At 40.6% G+C, this 27978-nt stretch overlaps 1 protein-coding gene across 1 annotated transcript in view; it reads right to left on the reverse strand.

Annotated features, from left to right (window-relative positions):
* FARP1 (FERM, RhoGEF (ARHGEF) and pleckstrin domain protein 1 (chondrocyte-derived)) overlaps positions 1–27978 on the reverse strand; it is a gene marked incomplete at its 5' end in the record, with an annotated part of 68908 nt that overhangs the window by 25596 nt on the left and 15334 nt on the right. Inside the window, 8 exons of the mRNA XM_010135779.1 lie at positions 1751–1884; positions 4045–4134; positions 6013–6200; positions 20258–20498; positions 22703–22787; positions 23792–23860; positions 25526–25689; positions 26212–26307. Coding sequence (XP_010134081.1) covers positions 1751–1884; positions 4045–4134; positions 6013–6200; positions 20258–20498; positions 22703–22787; positions 23792–23860; positions 25526–25689; positions 26212–26307 — 1067 coding nt within the window. The remainder of the gene's footprint in view (positions 1–1750; positions 1885–4044; positions 4135–6012; positions 6201–20257; positions 20499–22702; positions 22788–23791; positions 23861–25525; positions 25690–26211; positions 26308–27978) is intronic.

Below are 27978 nucleotides of genomic sequence, written 5' to 3' on the forward strand. Positions count from 1 at the left end.
TTCATAGCAGATCAGCACTTTATATCATAGGGTAACTGCAGTTTAAATATGCTATTAGGAGCCTTAAACTAAGGTTTACTGCTCTGTGAAACCACAGCTTTAGGACACAAGGAAAAGCTGGAAAACTGAAGTTTACTTAGCTCTAAAAGAAGCTAACTGAAAAGGGGAAACAAAATAAAACTATGGAAAGTCTAAAAGCCTAAATACTTTTTTCTTTTAACATACCTCCCACCACTTAATACAATGCCACCTTGCCACAGCAGGACATTATTGCAGCATCATCCAATTTTTTAAAAACATCACACCTGAACAGGAGGCTGGCATCCACCTGTAATGCCACCAGCAATCAGAAGGATGTAGGGGGAATCTCTATTTCCACATGTGTTCCAGCAATCAGCACCTAGAAAGCTCACTAGATTAGACTGGTCTGATAGAGACCAGAACTTGCCTCTTTACTAACTATAAATTTTCCTTTTCTCACCATCTACCCTTAGCCCCAACTAGCTGGGTATTAACCCCAGCTACTGTTACTCCTACATTGTTGTTGGAGAAACAATCACTATTTTGCAGCATTTGAAAGAGCCTTCCTGGAGTACCTGCAATAAACGTTCCTTACTGGAAAACAATTAACACTGGATTAAAACGGTAGCAGCCCAAAGAAAAAAGAGAGATAGAGGCAGAACTGCTGTGTAGCACACGCCTTAGGAGTAACCTTATGTCAAGCATCAAACATGGAGTCCTGGGAAAGGATGTCAGCTCTAAAAGGCAGTATCACACTCCCCTCTTTCCAGAAAATACCCTCTAATTCTGGAACTGTGCAGGGTGGGTTTGGAATAGCACTAGTCTACAATGTGTGGTGCTCTCATTCAATATCCTCGGTTATCACATCACAACAGCTAAACACACACTCTAAGACTGTGTTTTGCTTTTGTTTTGATTAATTAGTTTAAAAGCCATTAAGCTTATTAGCATGGGTCAGGTGTGTCTGCTCCGCTTTCACATGATTTTCCATTGTCACTCTTCCAAGAAGGAAAAGCGGGGCCCTCAAGACAAATTACCAAAAACTGCTTACACAGAGCGAGACAATCTAGTCCAGACAGGTCTAATCAGACCAAGGAGAGGGCTTCTGTGTGCTGCCTCTGCTCAGATATCAGTGGTCAAATGAACTGAGCTAAGAGCACTGCCAGGGAAGAATTACTCACTCCATACCTATTTCACAAAAATGCCATGTTTTACTGACACTATTATGCTAAGTATAGATAAATTTTCAAGCCCAGTGTCCTCTTCCAACACTGTCAATTTGTAGAGTGCACTGTAGACCCTGAGAGTGTCAAAGCTGCTGTGCTGCAGAATGGGAAGCTCACGTCTGAAATTCCCTCCAGCCTACACCTATTTGACAGAAACAGGAGTCAGTTCTTTGCCGCTCCGTCTTTATTACTCATAAGCCTTGGTTGCAACATGGTTTTCAGAAAAGCTGCCATACAGAAACAGTGACATTTGGCAAAAGAAAGCTTCATCCAGAATTATGATCTCATTTGAATACATCTGTACCTGACTGAGATATCTGAACAACAGAGTTTGTCAGTAAACACAAACAAAGCATGATTCAATATACCCAGTCTGTTAATAACCAGCAACTGTGATTTTCACAAATGAATCACTGCAGTAGACCACAAAGAGTTAGCAAAAAGGGGATGCAAAAGAAGTTAAACTGCAAGAAATAGCACAGCTAAATAATGAACATTCTTACCACAGAGCAAGTCTCTGCTCAATTTCCTTGAGAAAGCTGGTATGAAATTTGTGCAAAGGTTCGAAGTTGGAGAAAATGAGATTTTTCAGTGTTTCGGGCATGCAATCCTCTTTACTCACTGCACTCTGAAACCACTACAAAGGAAAATGAAGCAAAATTATTGGGGGGGTGGAATGCAGCAGGTATGATCATTTGCTGTCTTTATACACCTAACCCAGGAAGGACTTCATTTAGCTGGCACTTGATTTACAACTCGGGCTACCCTGACACACCTACAGGCTGAACTGGTGCTCTTATCAGTGGTCAGGCACTGCATAGTTAAAAAAGAAACTCCCTTCCCCTCTGCCCTCTCTGATCAAATCTTGAAAATTCTTTTCAAGCCCAAACCTGTTGGTCAATACAAACTGAATCTGCAGATGCTGTAGGTGCAAGAGAAAGAGTACTGTGATACTTGCAACGCTTGAAAACACTCCAGTACAAACAAAAAATTATGCTCTGCATTCTCCTTTGCCGAGTTCTGTCTGAAATCCCTTGACAGGAGTTGGTACAGCAAGCACTGAAGCCCATGTTGCAGTGTGCAGACAGAGAACATCGTGACCTTCGCAAAATGAACGAGTAGAAGGATAGTACTTTGCAATTCCAAGACAAGACGCTATTAGCAGAAAATAGGAGGGGCAGTGCCAAACACTGTTAAGACTGCAGCAGGCTCCTGCTCAGTTTTGCTCCATATTCTCTTTCTTTCACCCAAACAGACCTACGGGTGATGAAAACCCATAGGACTAGGGGACTTGCCAAGGCGGCACAAACTATTATCTTCAACGTGGTAACAATACTCCCTCCTCACTGCTCTGAGGGGTTCCAGCTATCTACAGTTGACTTCCAGCACTGGCACTTGGGACCACTGAAGGCTCTCACAACAGTCTTGATTGACACTGCATCCACTGGAGCTGACCTGGACCTGGGATAAAGTGAGATCCCTCCCAACCCTCCCGCTCTCCTGCTTTATCTCTGAACTGAGCAGAGCTAAGGTTGCGTAACTGCACACTCACCAAGTCTCAAAATTCATGCATGACACTTGTTTCTTCTACCTTTTCCAGTGACACGAGCTACTTGTTCACCCTCAGTGACCTCCTGGGCCAGTCGTCTGTGTAGCAGAACTGATGGGCCTGATTAGAGCCAGCTGTATGCCTCGTGGTGGCACAGTAAAGTCAACACTTGCCTGCCACAAGAATAAAGGCCAGGGTGGGAAACAAGGGTTTAGCTCTGAAGAGCTAAAACTTTCTGTTTCTGCAGCCACTGGATGAAACAGAAGATGAAAACAGCATGTCTGCTGTTGAGACTGCAGCAATGTCCACCATCCCATAGAACCTGACTTGCCAGAAAGCCAGGGTAAGCAGGCAGTGGAGCCACAGCTATGTTGCTGCCTGTAGCTTCAGCCTACAGTGGCTCTGTCTACACTGGCGTCAGATCAACTGCATCTGCTATGTGGGCTCCTGGAACAGACAAGAAGCTGGGGAGAAGGTGTCTCCCCCTGGTTCCCAGCTGGTAGCAACAGACTCTTCCCTGCAGTGTGTCCTCCTTACCACAATGCTCAACACAGGAGGTGGCAATGCACCTCACAGAGTGAGGAGATGATTAAAGAGCTGGTAGGTCTGCAGCTGGCGGCCCTGTTGAAATACCACGAAGGGGTTTGTGACTTTTTATAAACAATTGTTGTTTAAGGCCAAATCTTGCAAACATTACTCTTGGAACTTTTAAACAAGACTGTTCGTGCAAAGAAGGCAAGTATTTGCCTTGGTGATTTTAACAATCACACTGATCAGATGCTACAGGTTAATGACTTGTATAACAGACCTACTGAAAAATCAGAATCATTCAAATAGGCACTCTGCACTATTTCATGTTAAATGGAGGGCATTTAATCCAGGAGAAAACACTTACATGTCCCCCTAGAGAGCTACTTCACTTTTAAGAGAAGTCATTGAAAACCCGCAGGCATTTTGAGTAATTACAACCACAAAGTATGAGAGTAAGAAAAATAACTGAACTGTGTCCCAAGTTCCTCAGCCTGATACAGTTTCATAGTGCATGTTACTAACCACAGTGCAAATGTCTGCTTTCTGCGTTTTGTGTTATTTCCTCCCCAGAGCTGTACTCCTGTGCGCTGCAGAGAATACCTACTGTGCAGAATATAAAAGTAGTGTGGAACAGCTAAGATGTTAAATGGAGCAGATGAAATACTACCGCTGACTAGAGCTTCACATGTTTCATGAGTAACGCTAAAGTAAACATACCGATGTGATGACTTCAAGGTCCTTCAGGTATGTTCGTTCCGTGGTCGCTACTTCTTTAGCAATGAAGTAAGCTTTCTCAGTTGGGAATCTCTGCAAATTGCAAACACATTAGGTTTTCATCTGCTTTTATGGAGCTGGTTTCTGCAGGAAAAAACTCCAGACAACAATCACCAAGAGAGTTACAAACTAGTGGCCCTTGCTTGTGGTTACTGTGACTCATGCCAGAATGTTCTTGAGCCCTGAAAACAATCCTTCCTTGCAAACACAAGAGAACAAGCACTTTCTATGGGTTCTTGAGTGATGATTTTTCTGTCAAGGCAATTTCTACAGCTCCGGGCTGCTGATGTTCCTTTCAGCTTATTCCACGATTCTGGAGAGGACATATTCTGAAGTTCACAAAGAAAACCTTTGCAGGCTAGATAATAATTTGAATCAGATTTGACAAATCTCAAATTTAACAAAATAACAAAAATTAGTGTCTGATTCTTTTAAGTTGCATCATCAAGGTAGGAATCCACAGTAAAAATACTCTCAAAAAATCAAATCCATAAGATTTTCCCAGTGCAGATGGACAACGTAACATTGGGACAGAGGAAGGCTTAATTTAGGGCAAGCTACAGATTTCAAATTTCAAGTAAAAAAACCTCTAATCCTCCACTGTTACCCAAGAGGCAAAAGTAGTTTGACCTCTTAATTCTGAAGAGCCGAAGGATCCTAATTGACCTTGCTCTGTGTTGCTCAGGAAGCAAAAAGGAAGAGGAAAACATCCATAGATATTTTGCTTCTACATTTTCTCGCTGAAGATCAGTGGTGCAGAGGATGCGCTAGAAAGAGATGCAAGGTGGTGGCGGAGGGGTACTGTATGGGCACTTCCCAGTCAGTATACAACCCCACAGAAACCATCACCAGCTGATACACACAGCAGTCACTGGCTGCTGTAACTTGGACTCACACAGAGAAACGTGAGGCTATTTAACTGATTCTCGGCTTTTCTTTTTCTCAAATTTCTCTCACATATCTTGCTAACTATGTACAGTGAGACGAGATCTTCCTTACACATGCTCCCACTTCCCGGCAAAGCTGAGTTCCTGCCGCCTTCATCCTGAGAAGGAATCCAAGAGCAGGAGAAAAAGCAGGCAACAGAAGGACAAGAGCCACCCCCTCTCACCCTACAGCAGAGGAAGGATGAGCCAGCAGGCACCCGGAACACCCTGGCTCAGACAGAACCACTTCTGTCTTCAGAAAGCAGTTTTGGATGTGATGCTCCCTTATGCTTTGCTGAGATGATGGGGCTGAGCCAAACACTCCCAACTGAACACTGCAGGCTGTAGCTCAAAGAGAGCATTTTCTACTCCCACAACCAAATGCTCCCAGTAGTACTTCCAGCAGAGACAGACTGGAGAGTCTGGGTTGGACACCCCTGCACAGGCTCAATGCTGTTCCTTTCCTTTTGTCACCCGGAAATTTTCCCTCCAATAATACATCAGAGTTGATTGTTTTGTTACAACTACCAAACTCCGCTCCTTCAAAACAAGCTAGATTTATAGGAGACCCTGTCAAAACAAACCCTTAACCTTGCAACCAATGGGACTGGCCCAGATTTATCCCACATTAACCTTAGGAACACAGAGCTACCTACCTCCTCTGCTGCTTAAAAGAGGAGCCGGGGCCCCTAACTCTTGCACCTCTGTTCAAGAGAATGAATCCAGGGCACTGAACCCTCAGCTACAACAGTTCTGTGGTTCCTGTCTGACCTGCTCTGAGCTGTGAGTTTGGCCTCAGGAGCACAGGGTGCTCTTGGACACACCGTGACTGAGGACAGCAGATACCATGTGACCCAACTCAAGTTATCTGTGTGGATCTATGATAAGGAAGCTGCAGAGGGTCTAGATACTAGTCGTCATGACAAACCACAGTGTCGCAACACAACCCGCAGAACAGAGCCAAAGCCAACTGCCTCAGCCTTACCTTTCTTTTGACCTCTTCCTCATCATCAGTCCTGATGCATGATGGGTCATTCAGCAGAGGGCTTATCAAGGGAGATGACTGCTTGGCATCAGGACTCAAGTTTGGAGATAAAGACATATTTACCACTGACGGTCCTCCTTGGGAATTGATGGAAAGCTCTGAAAGGTGAGGGCTGCCAGTCAGAGAACCTGCTAAAAAAAAATGGTAAAAGAGAAATCAGTTAGGACAAGCTCCTTCCAGAAAGTACCAAAGAGTTACAACCTTAAGTTACAGCATGTGAAATTACACTACAAGACACAGCCATTAGGGTCCTCAAACTAGTCCAAATGGACTTGAAGCCAGAGGAACTGCATCCACTCACATTAATCAAGGGACTGGAGTGTTCTTTTAGCTGATAAAACTGGATGAAATTAGTGTCTCTGTAGGGAAGGGATAAAGTCTTACATGACTGAGCTGAAATATTTACTGCTGAACATCAAATTAATACCAAATTTTTCACCATTGTAATCTACTCTATGAAAGAGAATGACTACAACAATAAAAGAGAGTCACCCTAGGAGTGTCATTCTTTCTAGCAAAGTAGAATTTCAAAGACTCAAACCAGTACTTCACAGAGAGCTACAGGACACAAGTTAGAACAAATGTATCTAGCGGAAGCCTAGAGAAAAGAAATTATGACTTTCTACAGCAGTGTGGCAGCTAAGACCAGTCAGATCTAACACGAAGGGAGAAAATTACTAATTCCCCAGTTTCTACACAGAACAGAAGTATGTATATTATACCTTGTAGGTCTTTCCATGCTCCTCTGATTGTTTGGGATGGAAATGCTAGCATTACATTTACATAAGAAAAGCAGTTCTTTTAATGCACAAAGCATGACAACTTCAGATTATGACAGAGATAAAGTCCAATTTAATTTGGGATTAAAAATATTAAAGAATTACACAATTAATTACACTTCCATGGATTCATATACACTACATTAAATATTACTGAAATTAGCATTTTGTCTTCTGGGACACAGCCAGACTACCGACTGCACAAAGGAAAGAATTTGCCAAAAAATGCCCAGTGTTCTCTCAGATACCCCCTCCTCCAAACCTCTGAAAATCTAAACCTGTTTTAGAAGATGGATCTGTCATGTGGAAGAACATTTACAGTCTGCACCATTTTGGCATCATACATTAAAATCCAACCAAAAAAATGTGACAAGCTTTTGATTACCACAGCTATCAGGCTGTCTAGGATTAATTGTAGAACACATACATCGCCGTATATAATTAAGGTCAAATGCATTTTACTATCATGTGTTTATGTTCTCCCTAGATTGTGACAGGTAAGTGTTCCTTTTGCTACAACACAGCTGAGATACTCCAGTAAACACAGGCACCAATAAATATAATTAGGCCAGTAGTAAAACCTATTTATTTTCTGGAATAACTCAAGATTTATTGCTAGAACATGAATGTTTTTTTCCAGTTCCAAACCAGTTCATTTTAAATGTCATTCCTTTGAAAAGAGAAGGAAAAGAACAATACAGTTATCATTTTATGTAATCATGACAGTTATGTAGCCTATTATAAACCAAAGTAAAAACAGGTTTTGTCTGAAATAAAGGTCTGTATTATTACAGCTAGCAAAAAAGGATTTACCAACAGTTTCACACTAAATCAATGTTCAGTGAAATCTGAGAAAATGCCACAGCTTGTTACACAAATGTCAATTTTATTGACACTAGCACACAACTGTATACAGTATTTTCAAAAGAAATTGAATTCATCATTCGAGAAATAGTGAAACAGATTAATAGCAAGGTTGTCAGGTTAAAAGTACTTAACTCTACGTTACAAAAGACATAAGAAAAGTGCTATCACCTCAAATGCGGAAACAAAGAAATTCTGGCACTATGCCTGTCATACGACAGCAAGTAAGTGATTTGCACCTCTGTGAAGTTCACAGGCATTACTGTCTAGAAGTTAAATAGCACCTATCTGTGATAGATAGATATACCAGTATATCCACCTACCTATTTATAATCCTAGAGCTAACTTTTGATGTACTGGAATTTTTATCAGTACAATGCAAGTATTTCAAACTATAAAATATCAAATGGACAAGGAATTAAAAAGATTTACTAACCTACACTTGGAAGACATGACTTGGGAAAAGCTTTATGGAAAGTATAGCAAAAAATGTGCCTTGTGGCTCACAGCATTGAGTATACACCTCATTGATCAAAGACTTGCATATCAATAAATCACTGACATTCTCAAAGTCATTTTGCAGCAAGCTGAATTGCTACATCCTTCTTTTTGGTATCATCACGGACACAAGTAGTGACCAAATCCAACCACCACCACCTACAAGCAAGAGTTCAGTTAGACCCCATCCACCCATATGCTGAACAAGTGAAAATTAAAGCTAGGTATAAGCAAGTGGCTATATTACAAATGGGTCGCAAAATGCTGTTATGGGGCCTAATTATAACCAATACAGCCATAAATAAAGATCAACACATTGGATGTAGTTCTGGTAAAGGTGGGAAACAAACTCCTTCTGCTGTGAGGAAGTCACTAAGTCATGAAGAAATAAAAATGGGAAGTCTTCTCTCCCCCATTACCAATCAATCAGGACACAAGTCATGCTGATGGGTCATGGCAACGCTACTAAGTGACTTTCTCTTTTTTATGGAGGTGATGAACAAATAATCTGCCTCAATGAAACGATGTTTCTTCAGGGTTTCATCTGACCTCCTGCCACAGAAGAGTATATTCACACAGGCTCTACTCATCAACTACATAATGGGGAATATAAACAGAAGCAGAAAGGAGAGGACCAATCTTATTCACAAGGAAATGAAATTTCTCACATTTTACCTTAAAGGATTTATTGACTGACAGGCAACTACTATCATGTCAGTTGCCAGGTATCAAGTGGTACTGCACAGCACATCAAAGGCTTAAATGGTTTGCAGCTGGTAACATGGAATTGTCTTTCTTCACCCTTCGAATGATTTTTATTTACAATCAGGCCCAGGACACCTTTCAAATATAATGGAGCAGTTATATACACACAAACCAAGAGACAAGTGCAAAAGCATGTTTATCTAAGGATTGCTTAAGCACATACTAAAATTACATCCTTGGTGAAGTGGGTAGGGATTAAGCATCTGCTTCAATTTTTTTTCTGAGCTTGGGTTTAAAAAGAGAAACAAACACTGGTTGATGACAGTGGCAAATAATAAGAATACATTTTACCACGGTGTGCCAGATTAGCCCATCAATGCCAAAATATCTGTTGTGATTCTTAGTTCCACTGAGCTAGCTTACTCTCCAGACACTGGGGAAAGGTGCTGCAGTAGGGAAGGTAATAGAAAAAGTAAACTGTGATTGAAATGTAACTTGAAAAAAATATACAAAATGACAATGGCATTTTACATGGCCACAGGACATGAAACTATGGGTGATCATCCTAGCCTTACATGTGTCCCAAACCACTTTCTACCAACGTACATGCTCCATATGCTAAGTAAAATGAAGCCAGTGACCAAAACCAAATACTTAACAGCTATACCTCTGTCAAATCACACATCACACTTGCTTACTGCAAGTTGGTGGGAACACACGGGAGGTCTGGCAAGCTGTGGGTGCCCAGCCAGAGCGGGGCAGGCTGGGCTCTGTGGTTGGCTGGCCAGCCATGATCCATCCCACCAATAGCATCTGCTTTACTTCAGGCTCCTGCCATGCACCAATGTTAACTCACAGGGACTGGTGCCAATGTTGACGCCTACGAAGCCTTGGGCTGATTGAGGTACACCACTTTAAAACATGGCTAGTACCAGTGAAAAAACAGTTCAAATCAGGACTTTTCAGCTGATGAAGAAAGTCTCTCCCAGAGGTCAATTCAAATCATAGGTGAGCTGAACTGCCTGCTGCCTTTTTCTTTGTTGACTACACAGACAGCATAAGATCCTCTGAAATCCCTGCTTAGAGAATTTAATCTAAGATGGGAGGGCTCTCCTCTTTGTGAAGAAGACAAATGGGACTCAGTGTATCCTGAAGATACCACTCCTCTATTTTTCTCCTGAAACTGCTGAATTGTAAACTCAGGACATTTAGTGTTCTGCATCTGCTTCAAAAGAAAAAGTTCTCATCCCCATATGCTGTGTTTTAACAGCAAGGAAGAGTACAGCAGTGTTAGATGCCCCCTGCTCTGTTCCTCCACTGTGGAGTAACAAGAAGTGAAAATGACTCAATCACGGAAACTGAGAGGAAACATCAACCATTGTTGAAGAGGACTGAAATTCTGCTGGAAAACATAATGAAGAGCTACAGTGCTTACTAGAACAACTGTTAAGAGTTATATTGTTCTCAATGTTTACAGGTTTATTATTACAAATGAAAATGTGTTAAGAGCCAGAAAAGCACCTTTCTCAACACTTGGAACACTGCAGGGCTTATTCTCTCAGACCTGCTCCACAGCTTGCTCTGCACAGCTTGTGACATCAGATCCCAGTTATTCTGCTTTAAGGGCAGATGCACGTTTTCTAAACTCCAGTCTGGTAGGTGATATGCAAGCTGTTGCCCCTTTGTCTTTTGCATTACTGAGCATACCACTTACAAAGGCTTTTTAATAAGAAAGTATCTGACAGAGTTGTTGCTGCTTGGCCACACAGTCAGGTCTAGGTTAATTTTCCATAGTCACAGCTGTTGCGTACCTTTATCTTCTACCTAGAAGTTTTAGTTAGAGAAAGACACATAGTACAAAACGACATTGGGGACAGATAGCACCAGATGAAGTGACACGAGTTTTCATACGCACTTCACCAATGACCAAAGTACCTTGGATTGGAGAAAAGTTTAATAAGGGTGTCTCTCTCCCCAGCTGTGAACTAGGCACAGCTGCGCTGCTGAACTAATAGAGTTACAGGAGGAAGATTCTGCTCTGTTCTTCCTCAGTACAAGAACAAAATCCCATTGACTTCCACAAAGTCTTGAGGGGAACTAGTTCACCAACCTATACTTCTCTTCCCCATTAAACAAAACAAGCTGGAGTGCTGGAAACAGTTTGTTAGTATTAAAGATCTTGAAAAGTAGTTATAAATCACCCATAAATATATGTACAAACATCTGTGAACACAGTACCAAAGAATTTGAGGAGGAATAGGAAGAAAACACAGCTCAGGAAGAGATCCCATGTCACACAGAATCAGTAACTCTGCCTGGCTTGAAAAGGAATGTGACAGGGAGAAAGGTTTGCTTTGACTCCACAGCTTCAAAATGCATGTCCATGGCAGGAGTGGCAGTGAGTGGCGGGGATTTGGGAGAATGGTACACCTTCTCAATGAATCGATTTCCTCATACTTAGGACAAAGCATCAGCCAGCAAATGGACAGAACAATTAAACCAGTGACAGTTTTACAGCAAAATACCAGTTAGAATGAGTAAAAGCCTTCAGTACAGGTAAAACTAAAAATTGTAATAAAAAAATTAATTCCATGCATACACAGTTAAATGGCTTGACATGCTTATAGTCTCATCAAGCTTGGTGTTGGTTTAGTAGCCAAAACCTGTCCAGTTGGTAAAGGTCCATGCTTTACTGGTGTACTGCAGTATTAGACAGCGGTGAGTGTGAAATTAGACAGTAACTGCGGCTGGCCTACATCAGGGTATCCTCATATTTTAAGAACAAAGAGTGAACATTACAGCCTTGGAAGAATACAAGGTCAGTGGGCATCAGTTCTTTGTCTAGCCTTGATCTTTCCAGACAGAAATAGAGCAACCTATAGAATGATTCCCTGCTGTATCCAGGGTTAGGGTTGGTTTGCTTTTGTTTGTCTTTAAACTAACATAACACAGTGCTACAATAGAACTGAAAATGTTCACCCTGCATGTAAGCTTATGCCACAGATACTGTCCATTTCAACAAGACATCTCCCAAAGACTGCAGTGATCCTGCTTACGAGCCATGGCAGATAGACTTGACCATTGTTGGGTGCAGCCTTCATTAAGAAATGAAGAGCAATCCGCTCATGCTCAGTTGAGCCCAAATACCCTGGAGAACAGACCTTCTTCCCCCCTCCCTTCACTCTTCTGCTCCTCAACATGGTGTGTTTTCTCAACTTGAGACTCACAGACTGGTAGGGTTTTTCTCCAGTTCTGAGGTGAGGACTGCTCTATGAGACAGGATCACTGTAATAAGAGGAATTAGGTACTCCAAATACAAATAGGTATTTTTGCAGTAAAAGGACATTGAGACAGTGCTCCAAACAATGCAAGGAACAGAAGATACACCATGCTTTGAGGATAGACAGAACATTGAAAAGGCTTTTTCTCCCAGAGAGGTACATGCTGACAAAACAGTGCATACAATGAAACAAAAAATGTTTCTCTTTAAACAGTATTAAACAAATGACAAAAATGAGAATGAAGTCCCCAGCATTTTCAAATTTTAAAATTAATTTTGACTATCAAGATTTATTAAAAAAAAATCTATGCATGTGCACACACAGAAATAGGAAAGGGCTGGATAAGTGAAACACTGCCAAGCCTAGAAACTTTTATTAGTGGGTCTGGGTGAGTTTTCTAGTAGGAAAGGGGAAAAATAAGGATTCAGCTAATAAAAGATTTTTAAGTGCCTCATGGAAAAGCAACAGGCATGAGCTCTAACATTCACTGAACAGAGACCTGCCTCTGATCTTGCTGTAAACCTTCACAGGCAAAAGCCCATTTTCTTCTCAAAACAAGATCTGCAGCATTTTAAAGAAAGCATCTAATCTAATTCTAACAAGCTTGAAAGCTATTGAATCAGAAAGCATTCATTTTCCTTCAACCTTCCACGTTAAATGACTATCATTATTGACTTTAGAGGTAATTTTTATCAGTAGGAACTGTGGATTTTTATGGTTCTCAGGGGCTGAAACTTTACCAAAAAAAAAGAATAAAAATTACACCTCAAAACTAATGATTCTAGAGCGAACTAAGTATTTACCACTATGTCATGCAAATTTATGATCCTAAGGTCTTTACCTCCTTTACTGTAATAAAGCCATCATTATTTACACTCACACTTGTGAAAAACATGCCTGTGAATACACAGCTCAGCCAGGCACACAGGCTTTCCAGATCTCATAACATTTACAAGAAAGTGCTCACTGCTTTTAATGACAAACAACATAAAATAAGAGTATTCTACATGCTCTTTATAGACCACAGAATTAGAATAGAAGACAAAATACTCTGAAGAATTGCTACATGTCATCCAAACTAGGATTTTTATTCATATGATGTCTTTGATTTTTAAGTAGAAGTTCCGCATTTTAAAATATCAATGGCAGCACACAGCCTAACTGTGGGGAGGAATGCAGAAGATGTCTTTGTTCAGGATCCACATGTTGCACAAGAATTACTTCCCTTATAAATAAGAATAAAGAATAAAGATATATGCCTTTGTCTAGGCGTAGTTCAGCAACTATAGAAATTACCGAAATAGAATAAGAAAGATTTTGTTAATTTTAATTTCCTAGGATTTCGAGTTCCCTCCTTTCTAGATCCTGAGAGCATGGGTGAAGTTTTTTCCTGATGTAGCTTAACTGAAATCAGAGTCTGCTGCTTCCCACATTAAAGAAAAGTTACACGTCAGTCTAATCTTTGAGACCTCCTCATGTAAACACCGTGCATCAGCCACTTACAGTCGGAAACACCCAAAACACCAACAAGCAGCTGGTTTATGACAAAGGGACTGTTCTCCAACCACTTTTACCAGAACAACTCAATTTTCCTCCCATATTTAGGCTCTCTCTTATTTAGCATGGAGAAGAGGATTGACCCCCATAATGAAGAGGAAAGAGATGCACTAAAATGTAGAAGCTGCCTTAAGAAACTACACCATTCAGAGAGAGAAACATTATTGGAAGACTAAAAGGGACTTTGGCTTTCCTTCACTTTCACAGAACCTCTTTTCTTCACACTCTATGCCCTTTCCAGCCAGTAACAACCACACTGCTGAAGAGGTGGACCTCCGGTGGTACTCATTCTTGTGCACAAAGGTCAGTGACACCCAACTCCTTTACACATGTGTGGAAGTCAGGAAAAACTTGGATTGTTAATTTGTTTTTCATCATTAGAAGTTAAATTGCAGCAATTAAAATTCCATTCTAAAGTCACGTCTGAAAACAGTCTAATGCCTCATTATGACAAATGAGATTAGTTAAACAAACAGTATTTGACAGAATTTATAGGTCAGACATCCTTTCTTCTGTTGAAGAGCTGTTCCAGAAATAGCCACAATTCATGCTACTTGCATATAAATCATACTGATGAGATCTGAATCACCAGTTTTCAATATTCAAAATCAGGTCTGCTTCATCACTTCAACTGATCAACACCATTCTTGCTCTCTGATTATCCTAAGAAACCACTGGGCCTTTAAATTCTCAGGAAAAGAGTGGAAAGTACACTATGCGAACGGGAACTCTAAATAAATAAGGCTAGACATTTTTAGTGTGCTTAAGATATTTCCTGTTCTTCTCTTTTCCTTTGTCCTCCCAACTCTGGAGAACCCCAGAAGAAATTTCTAGTTGATTATGGAGACTCTGCATGCGTGCGCGTTTATCGTGGGACAGAAGACAACAGAATTTAAAACGTCTCTGCTTCTTAGTGAAGAAAAGGAAGAGCTATAAACAGGTTTTAGTTCCATCTAACCCACTTTCCACTTGACTTTCTCTGGCTATCACCAAGCTATAGCATGTACTAGAGAGGCCGGACAGTAACTTCTAGCATGAATTCTACTGCTTCAGAATGAATACAGCTGCTCCACAAATATCTGTGCAGACAGAAACCAGCCATACAAATACTTAAGGAGGAAAATATAGATCCTAAAGCAGCCTGATCTAATAATACTAGCCCCATTTAGTGAACTAATTCACAAACCATTGTTTTTTCACACTTTGCTGGGTTCTAGTAATTACGTTTAGCATTGCCAATGCTGCTCTGTTAAGAAAATTCTAATTTTGCCTGTTGACCTTGAAGCAAACTGGCATATTGATTTCTCAGATTATTTACATCAATCCTTTAATTATGCTCATCCGTCTACTTTGTAACTGATATCAGCTCCACATATCTCACATAACGTACATGCAAACACAGCAAACCCAAAAACTTTCAGTTAGTTACATGTTGACATTTTTCAGCTACAGAATTTCTCTTCCAGATTTTCTTTGATATAATTTGCATTTAGCGTGCACTACAATAGTTAATGGGATGGTATCTGTTAGGCAGGCTGATGAGCTATGGGTGATTCGAGACAACAGCAGCACTAGGTCCAAATCCCATCTTTAGAGAACACCCCTGCCTATCATGCACAAGGAATATGTTTGCTAGGGGATATGGACTTAAACCGACAACAGTGCAGTCTAGGCAATTCAGGTATCAATTACTCAAATCTCTGCACCTGCAATACTCTACATAGGTCCTGGCTCCTACATCAGCTTGCCACTATCCATGTTCCCTTCATCTAGCCAAATTTATTCCTCAATTTTGTATTCCAGGTCACTGAGAAAAACTAGATTCTAGGAAAGGCTGATAGGAAAAAAACTGATACCTCCTCCAGGAGAAGATCCCAACAGGACATAGCAAGTTTGAGCTGCTGCTGAGCTGGAGGAAACTTAAAATTGTCTGACATGATTTTTCTACCGTCAGCATAGAAGATGACTGAATGTGGTCAAGTACTTGGAATAGAAAAAAAAAAAAAGAAGAGAAAATGACAAGTTGTTCTTATCCATAGACTAAGTACCTCTGCACATTATTTTGGGACAACCTCCTGAACTGGTTTTGCAACCATTCTCCATATTCATCCAACTACATGGAGAGAGTTGGCTCAGCACAGTGTTAAGCCAACTGGACAGGCTTTGTCCACATCCTCTGGAAAGGCCACATCCTCTGGAGATGGGTGACTCATTCACAGCAGATGTAACTGCTCAATCCTGCTGGGATTCAGCTGCCTCATTTGTAGCAACTGCCTAAGGATATATGGGCACTTGAGAATAAAAGATTTAGAATGGTGAATCAGCAGTACCATTAGCTACACTCCAAAACCTACTGGAATTGGTAGAGGAATCAATCCGTTTACTTAGTCTATTACCACCTCTGTAACACTGGAGACACAGGTATGCTTAGACCACTGCATGCACATTAATCAACGCTTGCAATGGCTAACTTGAACTGAGAGGCTCCTCTTCCTATGCGTGCTTTGTGAACCAGAACAAGAATTCCCTCATATCATCTCATCTTATCTCATCCACAGTCTTGCCCCAAAGATTTCTGTTGCTTCCTGCAAGGTCTTTCTGTCCCACAGAAACAAATTCTCAGATGAATTCTAAGGGAACTGATCCTACATGAAAATGTCAATTTAAAACTGCTCTCTCACTTACCATTCTTGGCAAGTGCTCAGATATGAACCACGTGTCTGGTGGAGGAATTTGGCCCACAGACTGTTTTTAATTAAATGCTTGTCTACTGATATTAAATGGAACTTCAGAGGCATAAGAATGGTGCAAAAATGATTAATCCTAAATGAAATTATTTGCTATGTCATTTACAAACTGTTTCTTCAAACTGGAAGAATTCCACGCGTGTTAAATAGACAACCAGCTAAACATCTGAAGATGAAATAATGCCAGATGACAGAAAATAGTTGGAGAAAAATCCTCGTATTTCATTTTTGACAATAATATTAAAAAGGGAAAAGAAAAGCTGTTGAGATACTTTATTAACAACTAGGCTAACTCCACCTACAAGCAGGTCTGTTCTTATAAAATTATAAGTCCATTATCTTTGTAGGCATACGAGAGAAGAAATCAGGCCTGAAAACAGTATCTGAAAGGATGCAAAATAGTAAACACCACTTATAAAATTTTATATTCATTTAAATCCAAATAATATGAAATCTATTAACTTAACTTAAATAGCAGAAACGACTGCAAGTCCTTCTGTTGAAAATCCATTACTTGAACTCTAATTTTACTGGCTAACAAAGCAATTAATTAATCTGTCCAGACTACTATTACTTTACTGTATAATAGAACTACTGGTAGGTACTTTTGCTGCACAGGCAGCAAAATATCAAAAGGAGACTCATGCACCCACTCCCCGTGCTCACCCCATCTGCTAACGCAGGCTTCAACTACTTGTATTTCACTTAAATATTGAGAAGTTCAAGGCAATTATTTTACAGCTATTCTAAATCCAAAATACAAACCGCTTTCTTTTAGAATAATATACAAGCAAGCTTCTTCCTAATTATCAGTCTTGATGTTTCTAGATTCATGCTTTAAACTACAGGAACAAACAAGAGCATTCCCTGTCACCAAAATATCACTGTCTAAAGAGATGCTTTAAATAATTCCTGTTCAAAAATGAGGTATCTAATCTTTAAGAGAACCAACACACTAAAGCAGATGAGCAGGTTAAAACTTATATTTACACAAAGATATTTTTCTGTGAAAAATTAAAGTACATAAGAAGACATGCCTAACTACCGTAGTTATCTTTTTAAATATCTTTCACTCAGATTAAACTCTGTTAAAGTGTGCATAGACCAAGGCATTAGAAAAATTCAAAAGATTTCTTATTTTATTATTTTTGTAAAAACAATCTTGAAAATTTTATATTGCCTAGATTTACAAAGTCCTGTAACTTTTTTATCAATACTTATGTGGGGGGATTCATCATTGCTGCATGCATGTACTGTATGATGAAGCTCACTGCAAGTGACCTGCAGTTTAGTCAATGCTTTGTTCATCACTTTAAATTCTCAGATTTAGTTCCCCCACAAGAAAAGTATATAGAAGTTAAAATTAAGGCTAGTGCTAAAGAGCACATCTTGTAACTCAGATCTAAAAACTGCAGGACACTCTCCATACAGGATGCCTTTCATCTGGATTTCCTTAATTAACTTGGTAAAACTAGAATCAGATTTTATTAGGACACAGCCTTAATTCTCAATACTTCTAGCCTGTGAACAGGAAGTTTACAAAGAATTAGTCTCTCTGTCTTTCTGCACATGTGACAAAATCTTACTACTTTATGTACAGTACAGGAGACAGTCAGCCTGGACCACACTTCGTCATCCTCTGTGTCAGGGGATGAAAAATTAATGAGGTGGCACTGTTAAAAAATAGCCTATGACAGACTAATTGGATCCTGTACAGATAAAGATTTTTCATGATCAAAGCAAAAAATAAAATTAAACAGCCACCATCTCCAAACCCCCCACCAAAAATCGCCCACAACAGAACTTTGATGTCTCCATAATAGTTCCACTGAAAGAATAAGGGGAAAAAAAAAAAATCTCTTGCAATTAATCTTTATACCACACTGATAAAAGATAGAAAGGATTGCCTTGCAAGCAATACTCATATCACTCTTCATTAGAGCCATTTCAAACTAAGTTTTTTTTCACTTGAATTATATCTTTCATCTTGTTCTCTTTCTTGCCCAAGGAAGAGTTCGGAGTTTCAAAATCTCTGTCACCAAATCAGCCTGTTGAACCCACTGAAGAAAAAGCCAGTACTGTCATTGTTCCTATATAAATGCCTAATTTGTATTCTCAGTTCATCAGTTAAGACTATAAAATGGGTTATGAAGATGAGAGACCAAACATATTACTGGTATGAAAAGATTTTCCAGCATATTTCAAGATTTCAACAAGGCTTGGTCTTGAATATCAAGCTGCCTGCATTTGGCTGTAAGTTTAATTTTTTTTCCCTAACTCTGTTGAGGCACTCATAAGTTGCTCTCCTTATATGGGAGAGAAAAGAAATTGTAATAGACATACAAAAGAGCACAACGTACCTACTTAATTTAATTTTTGTTTGTTTTGTTAAAATAACTAGTCAAGTGACAAAGAAGCTACAGTATATACCCAAAATATGACTTCATACAAAGAATAAGTGAGCGTATAAAGTCTTACAAAGGTACCTAAATCAGTAATAATTTTCCTCTCCTTCTGCCTTTCAGAGGAGATGCATTACTGCTAAGCTTTACTGAGACTTATCCTTACGATTGTGTTTCTAGCATCCCTTCCCTCTGGCCAGTCAGTACAATGATACCATTTGTAATAGCCCATGTGTTGGAATTATTACCAGCCACTCTTCATGAGCCCTAGAAGATGCACCTACTCTAATGAGCAATCATTGTATTATCAGGTCTTACACGCCCTGGTCACTAGCAGCTGAAGACCTGCATACCATCTTCATCACTGAGGCCAACAGATACATCCTCCTCTATCTCTTCATCCAGCTGAAGGCTCCCAAAGGAGTACTTATTTCTAGGCATGGGAGAGGAACTCAGCACAATGGGATTTCCAAACACCAGGGGGTGAGCGAAGGGGTTAACAATTTCCGAGTCAGAATCACTAGATTCTGTCCCACTGCTGGTGGAGCCCTCCATCATCTGGATTGTAGCCATGTGATCCATCACGCCACTGGCGTGCAGTGACTGTATGACTGGGCTCTGCTTTGATTGTGCCCCAGCTGGCATACCATTGGCCATCATTTTGCCTTCTGGAGAAGGCATCTTAGCCACGCCACCTCCTTTACAATACCTCTCTGATCTATACTCCTGCCCTGGAGTTGAGGATATCTGGCTTAGGATAAATGGATCTGTAACTGATTTATTGCAGGGATTTGAGATTTTCTGTGCATGAGGCCGTTGAGAACCTGGGGAATATCTGCAATACCCATGGCAGCTACTGGCACGGCTATCCTCCTCCCCAGTCCTCACCCTGCAGTCATGACCGTTTTCTGAGACATAACCCTGAGAGCCAGTTCTACTCAGGCTCATGTTAGGGCTTGACCCTTTGCTACTGGGAGGCAATGGAGTGGCCAGTGGACTACGGCTCCCTGGCCCACTAAAAATTTCATCAACCAGTGAGCTGTGCCTTGGCATCCTGGGGCTTCCCCTAGTGTACAAGGAGAGATTAGCTGGGTTATCATCAAGGTACTCTTCGGAGAGATACTGGGAAGACTTTATAGAGGCTGAGGAATCCCTGTATCTAGTTCTATTGCGATTTTCATCTCTGTAGTGAATATAGGCACCACTGGTCAAATCACCCTCATAATTGTCATTTGTTTGGGAATATGACCGGGTTATTTGTCCTCTGAGGAGATCATACTCGCTATCTACATCACTGCAGTCAATGAAAGGAATGGAGGTGCTGCTGCCATGAGCAGCCCTGGAAGCTGGACCTGTGCTTGGTTGCTGTGATTGAGGTCTGTTCTGCTGCATCCTGTCCTTTGCAGCCTCCTCTTCTTCCTCCACTGTTGACACCACTGCTCCATCCACCTTTCTGCCTTCCTTCGGGCTCTTTTTCAAGGAAGGGCTCTTGTGCTGTCCAGTGTCTTCTGTTGAAGCTTTCAATTCCTTTCCTTGCTGGCAGCTCTGCACTGCTGCAGCATCATTGTCATCTCCATAGGCAAAGCTAGAGCTCTGGAAAGATAAAAGAGGGAAGGCAAGGGGGAGACAAAAGGGGAGGGAGGGATGGGAGGGGAGAGGTTTGGCAGGGAAGGGAGCCAGAGGGAAAAGGCTACATGTAATTACACACCAGAATTTGCACTGCATCTGCAGCAACATAGGAGTCTCTTGAAAGCTGAAGAGGTAACCCAAGCTTCAAAATGAATTAGAATTTTAAAAAAGAGATCTCTGATCTTGAAGAACAAAAAAATACATAAGCTAAGCAAGAGAAGAGAAGGCAGATAGAATGTGGTGATATTAAAAAAGGTATTTCTTTTTAAATGTGGTGTTTCTATGCCCTAAGGCAGCCATCAGCACTCTAAGAACATCAACCTGTTCGCATTACTCTAAGAAGATGGAGAAAAAGATAAAGAGATAAGATAAATTCTGCACAGCTTACTTACATATACTAAAAAAGCCGTGTGTTGACTTTTGAGCACCCCACATTTAATCCTTGGAGTATATCTGCCACTAGTTCATGGATTGGCTTTTCACCACTCACTAATATGTTGAATCTGCCTAGAAGCCGTGCTCTGTCTATCTGAGCTTGTCTTAGCAATGTTAAAATCCTAAAAGGTATTTGAAATGGTCTGCATTTAAAACAGAATTCTCTGAAGCTCTTAGATTTGCAGAAATGAGAAAGTCTGTGAAGATCAAAACGAAGCAATGCAAGGAAGGTGAAGGTTTGGGTAGCATTCTTAAATACATTAACCTAGTAGCTTGCTCTTGCCATTGAAGTTCTACCTAACATACGGCTACGTGACTAAAGGTTCATCTCCACAAACACAGATGAGCACAGAGAAACACTGACAGGTGGAAGAACCCCTATTAGCTAGTTGGGAAAATAGGGCTCCCTGACCTGGCTCATCTGGTCAGTCATCAGCACATAGTCTGGCTGTGTGTGGAATGCCAGCAACTGGAAAGACCAGAGCACATGCATATTGGGTGGGTGGGTAGGTCAATGTGTACTTGCTAGCAAACATTAAACTGGACTAGTTGATGAGTAGGGTAAGAGTTTGGAGTCTAGCACTGGAGCAGCCATAAATAAGGCCAGACACTGGAAAGACCATGGGGCCTGGGGGTCAATTATTGGCAATGTTCTAAGTCTGTAGAACAGCTATGGAGAGACACCTTTGCATGTGCGCATCTCTGAGCACGAGGCAAATGGGAATCAGAATATCCAAGTGTCAGCTACTGGATAGATCGAGTGTCTAAGATGAATTACTGGATGAATCCATAGTGTGTGTGTGTGCACACACATGTGTGTGAGTCTGTAGATTTAAGTACCGGCAACCGGAGTGGGGCTGAGAGCCCTGAGGCCTTGTACGTCCAGGTACCAGCCACGGGGAGACCTGGGGATCCAGGAGCCTGCTACTGCATAGGCCGAGTGTACAAGACCAGTTGCAGGAGGCATCTATGTTGTATATATATAGACATACTTTCCACCAATGAACTTTCATCCTGACCAGCCAAAGAGTGGAACAGGGTGAGGCCACTGGCACTGTTTGTGCTTGTGGGAGTGCTATTTTGTTTGTGTTTACCTGTATGGCTGGCTGTATATATATATTGAATATGTGCATTTATACAGGTGCTTATAGTGAACTCATGCTCAGTTCTACTACTAGCTGCATATGGGAACATGCAGCTGCTGCAACTTCACCACTGTTCGGCTATTGGATTTGCAAACTAACAGCTATTAACATAAGACAAATACATTAGTTTTCTACCAGAGACAATGGCTTAAAAAAGTCCAGAGCTGTAATTTTTTCACAGGGAATACTTCTTCTCCTCCCTACTTAACACAACAGAACACCTTGTCAAAGGCAAACAAGACTTGCCAGTGAAGGAAAAGAATTAAACCTTTCCAGATGCAATAACCAGCTACAACCTAGGACCCCAGCAGTAACACTGAGGATTGCAGTATTTTAGATGGTCATTAGTACAGCTCAGACAAGCTCACTATTTAGATTTGTCTAACTATCTGGAAGTAACAGTGTTCCACAGTGGAAATGAACCTGTTCGACTTGCAGAACCTAAAACTTAGGACACCCAAGGCTCCTCAGCTCCCAGTTAAATGGAAAATGAGCAGAAAACTAGGCTCCTAGAGTTTCAAAACAGCAATTGGTGCAGGGTAATCTAATAAGTAATGTTTAAAAGGCACGATTCAGGGTTTCATCAACATCACTGACTTGTTTTGGCACCTCTGTATGCTGTTCTGAAGGCTGTGCACTCAGACTCCTGATGGAATGAATCTTGCTGTGTTTCCTGGAGATATAAAGAAAACCATGGTAAGAAGCCATTTCAGTTTTTTCTACAAATAGGAATCAAGAAACATGCCTCCTTTAAAACAAAACATTTGAATACCAGCTTTCATAAAAGTTTGCTCCGAAACACATTAACGGTCCTCCTTTCTGTAAAATTTAAATGCACTGTGTTGCAAACAAACCATTGTAAGAAAAGGGAGAGGCACTGAAGCAAAAATGGTCTATCACCAAACATGAGTCATAAGTAACAAACTGTTGTAATGGTCTTTGTGGCATTTTGGCCATTATTTTCAGCTCACCACGAGCAAGATGAGTTCAGACAGAACTGGCTCTAGCAAGTGTGAAAAGGCAAGGCGTATTGGTTTTAAACTAAAAATTGGGACACTTAGACTAGATATAAGGAAGAAATTTTTTACGTTGAGGATGGTGAAATGCTGTTAATGTCCGGAGAGGTGGTAGATGCCCCATCCCTGGAAACATTCAAGGTCAGGTTGGAAAAGGCTCTAAGCAACCTGATGTAGTTGAAGATGTCTCTGCTCGCTGCAAGGGCGTTGGACTAGATGACCTTTGAAAGTCCCTTCCAACCCAAACCATTCTTTGATTTTATCAAGCTAGAAGCCTCCCCTGGAGACTTCTCCCTTGAATTTGGCTATACCTATTGCTGTTACTTTCAGTTTTATTCTGAGGCAACTATGTCTGTTCACATACATTAATCACTTCCCAGCAAAGTGAGGGCAAAGTGATGTGGGAGGAAACTACCTGTGATAGCAGGACATCACTGCTGAAAAACAGATTGAAGACTATTGATTTAAATAAACCTATAGGTTATGCCAATCTCTGCCGAAACATTCTGGACCAAGGGGATATTATACAAGCGATAAACTGTCAAACCAGCCAAAAAAGAATTTTTTAGTGGGACTGGTGCCGTGATCTTAGAATATAACTAACAGGAAATCATTACTTTTGGTTAATACATACTGGGATAGTTCATTTATTTCCTCTCACCTTTCAAACTGCACTTTTTTGTGCCCTCCTTCTTTAACATAGTCAAGAACTTGCTTCTGCGTCCGACCACTGGAAGGAAACCATAGTTAAAACATTTAATATAATACAACACCTGGTCATCATAAACATGTACACGGTCTGCATATGAAGTCACAGCAACCACAGAAGTATTTATTGCTATCAGCACAAACACATGCAAGATCATAAGGAAGGGGATCCAGTCAGATGGATAGACACGGATTCTTACAATTTTGCATGTTACTTGCCTCTTTTTTTGCTATGGAGCTACTTTCAATGCCATTTCAGAACTGCTTAAACTCAGTTGTGTGCTGTTTATAGGGTACTACATTACTAGGAAGCCACCACAATAGAAAGCAAAGTAGTGGTTAAATTTTCCTCTCGTGAACAAAAAATATTCTTCAATCCTTTTGAGTCAAATACCAGCCTTACCTGGTATCAGTAAACCCTGGAACTGAGATGAAAACTATTGAAACTCATTTCATGACTCAGCTGCTATTAAACACATCAACTAAGCATACATACATTTTCTGCAGAGATTTAGGCTGGAAATCCCTTTTCCCCCTTCTGCTACAGGCTATGAAAAAGTAGTGAGAAAGCCCAGCACTTCCTCTTTTGCAAAGTTATAATCTCCAGAAGGAACTGAGAGCAGTAAGGGAAACCTACATCTCAAGAACGCTCAGTACAGAACCAAATCCTCCCCATTCATTAGAGGCTTTCAACTAACTGAATTACCATAAGGCCTAGAAAAGATTACTGAATGTATGTAGCACAGATCACAGTGGGTGCAGCATGTAGCCAAAATCTGTTCTCCGAACCAGGAGGTAGTTGAATGCACCTACAGTCTTCTCTTTACTCAGGCAGAAACCTAACAAGTTATAGCTTGTGTACCCTAACATAGGTCCTTCCATCTTAATTAATTTACTTTGCAGGCAGGAAACAAAGTGGGAAGAGAGTTAGAATGGCCATAACTACTATGTTCTTGGGCAAGGCAACTTTGGTTTACAGTTTCTCTCAGCAAAGAGGCTTTCTGTCTATTCAGCTTGTATCAGCTTTGCAAACAAAACAAACTGTATGAATAAAAGGATTCCCCCTCCCCACCCACACCCCCCGCCCCCGGCATACACAATACAGTATTTACAATAAGGCTTCTGCCACTGTAAGGAAAAAACCCAATAACCCAACTATTAAAAACTTTTTGACAGCTCTATCAGTATCACAGGTAGACTTGGTCTTAGCACAGGTGGTCATCTCACATAAATCCTTCGCAAGCATAAAGACAACTAATTGCTTGTAACTGCACAGAGGCAGGTTTACCACAGGGACATGCAATGGCAATACAAATCTCTACTCTGATACATAGGAAAGATCCCATCCTAGAAGCAGAGGATCCAAATAGTGCCAAAAAATTGCTAGGTAGTGTGGCTTAGGACACAGGTGCATTTTCTTATGTGAAACTAGATGGAACCTATATACTTTATATCTCACCTCCACAAAGCTACTTTGCAACATCTACTACAAAATTAATGCAGGCTTTTCCCCTGCATTACAGTTCTTTCCACTGTTCTGGCTGAGAAAGTGCAATGGAAAACATAAAAGAGCAAACTACGATGTAAAAAAGGGGAGCTGAAAATAATAGGTTTAATCCTAGACCATTATGGATGCGATTTTGAAATGGGGAGGCAACAAAGGTGGAAAGAAGAATGTAGGTCTTACCTGAACCTAAATGATGAACCTCTAGAAAAAAGAACAGGTTTAGGCTTTGGTTTAGGTTCCTCAAAAAGCCTGAAAAAGGCATGATGCTCCACACAGATCTTCCAGAAAGACTTGCAAAAATCTCGACTGGCCATAAGGAATTCCAGGGTGTCCTGGAATGAACTCTGAAAATTGAGATACCATTTGCAATGTAAGCAAACAAGCAACATATGTTAGAGATGCATTGATAAAGCAGGTGCTATGCCACAAAAAAGGAAAAAAAAAAACAGCTTTTCCCAACTCATTTGCTTTCAGGCTTAATAGGCCCTATCCTTCCATTTTGGGATATCACTGATCTGCCTGGCACTATCAGAACTGTTGCTCAAATTTCCTTTCACTGACAAATATGACAGAGATAAATAAAGCAGTGGTGTTAACACCACCAAGAGGAGGTAGTTTACATGCTATAACTTAAGAACTGAGAAGTACCAGAGACATAGCCAGAAGATGATTGTGACATTCAGTCAGGTGAGCTAGGACTGCTCACCTGAGATGGCAAGTTGATGTGTGCAGTACCAACAGTGAACATAAGCAATTAATAATAATTAAAAAAAAATCTGGAGGTGATAAAAACAAATTTTTGATCTGTGAATAGAATTTTATCAAATAACTTTTGTCAACATCATCAGTTCCTGACAAGGACTTACATTCACATCAGGCCGTAGCTTTATAAGAAAACGTTTCCTCTTGAAGCTCAGCTTTCGAACCTTTGCCCAGTTGAAGGCATTGATCTTGGTGTGACCCTACAGCGAACAAAGCCAGCAGAGTTTAAGCATTCCAGATCTGAAAGGAGAACTCTAAACCACTAAAGAGAGTTTGTCATAAATTAATCACCTATTCACTTCACTTGAGATTATGGTATTTCTTATCATTCATCCTTCGATAAACCATAAGCATCTGGTGCTGTGACTGAAGGCAGGTACTCATGGTTAAACTCTTGCATATTTATAGGACTAAGTATACACCAAGTTCATGTGAAAGTATTTAACCCGGTAACACTGTACAAAACAGGGTGGCCCAGCTTTTGCCCAGATGAAGTTACACTGCTCTCCTATGCAGGCTCAGCTTTTCAGTGGACTGTCACGTCCCAGAGCTACACCAGCTACAGAGAACACAGGGAATCCAGACGCATAACCTGTCACCTCACTTTGATGGGGTAGATTTCCTTCCTCTTTGTCTGTCTACAGGGCAAAATAAACACCTTTAAATATTGCTTAACTGGGGGAAAAAAACAGCAACTGAAAGTTTCGTATTGGAGATGCAATACTGGAAGTATTTTGACCTTTCACAGGGAGCAACAGAAGTAAAAGAAATCTAAATAAATTACTTGTCTCTGAAGAGTCACAAAATGTTTTCCCCCCCCTCAAAAAGCAACCAAAAACCAGAGGCAAGCAGCAAGCCTGAGAGAAATGATCTTCAAAATACTATAATTCTCAGGTACTGCATCATTAGCCCCTACCTCCCAGAACTCCTCGTTCCTAATCTATGTTAGAAGGCATTGGAGGTATTATTTTAAAATATTTATTACCGCAGTTTGTTCTGTAAAGACTTCAATACAAACATGCATACAGCACAGAAGTCTCGGAGAGCTACTACAGGGTCGTTAGATGCAGAAACCCACACTGATTTCGGCGCCATCACCAGACAGATGTAGGAGTGATGACAGTGTGATGATTTCTGCTAAGGTAACCTGCTGTCTAAGAATGACATAATTAATCTCCCTTAGATTATTCAGCAGCACTGACACGGCAGTCTTTAAAATAAGACTAACTACTGCTTATGCCATTTGTGAGCCTTTGTTTTCCTTGAGGTCATTCTAATGAGGTCTTCTTATTTCAGTTTCTATCAGTTATATACAAAATAAAAAGATGAATTTAAGGCTCTTGCCCAATGAAGTGCTTGAAGGAAGCTCTATGCCTACTGCATAGAGCTGCATGGGGTTGGCTTTTGGTTGGTAGTTTGTTTTTTTTTTTAATTTAGATCTCAGAACATTTGGGTCAGACGTATTTCTGCGTTTGTTTGTTGCTGTTGTTTTTCTTTATAAAAGGACTCAAAGTACTTTATAAGGTTGGAAACGTAGTATTTTAACTACAGTTAAACAGTTAAAATTAATTGTCTTTTTTGGTAATTGTAATTGTTTTAAAGAACACTCTACTGTTTTCAACACAGAGTGATGTAAGTGGCATTTTGGATGCTAGTAGATGTAAGTTCATCTGAAGCGAAAGCAGTTCATGCCAGCTGACTACCTGTACCTTCACAATTGTAAAAGCCCAATTTGTTATTTACCTAAAGGGAATTGCAGAACAAGAATTTCATAAATTTACTAATGATGCTTCTTGAACATTTACTAGGCTGACTGGGGTAGGAGAGGAGAGGAAAGAAATCTGAGGAAAATACTTTGAATCTTTTAGGGA

This window comes from Buceros rhinoceros, unplaced genomic scaffold (assembly GCF_000710305.1).
Source record: "Buceros rhinoceros silvestris isolate BGI_N320 unplaced genomic scaffold, ASM71030v1 scaffold1815, whole genome shotgun sequence".
Classification (NCBI taxonomy): domain Eukaryota; kingdom Metazoa; phylum Chordata; class Aves; order Bucerotiformes; family Bucerotidae; genus Buceros; species Buceros rhinoceros.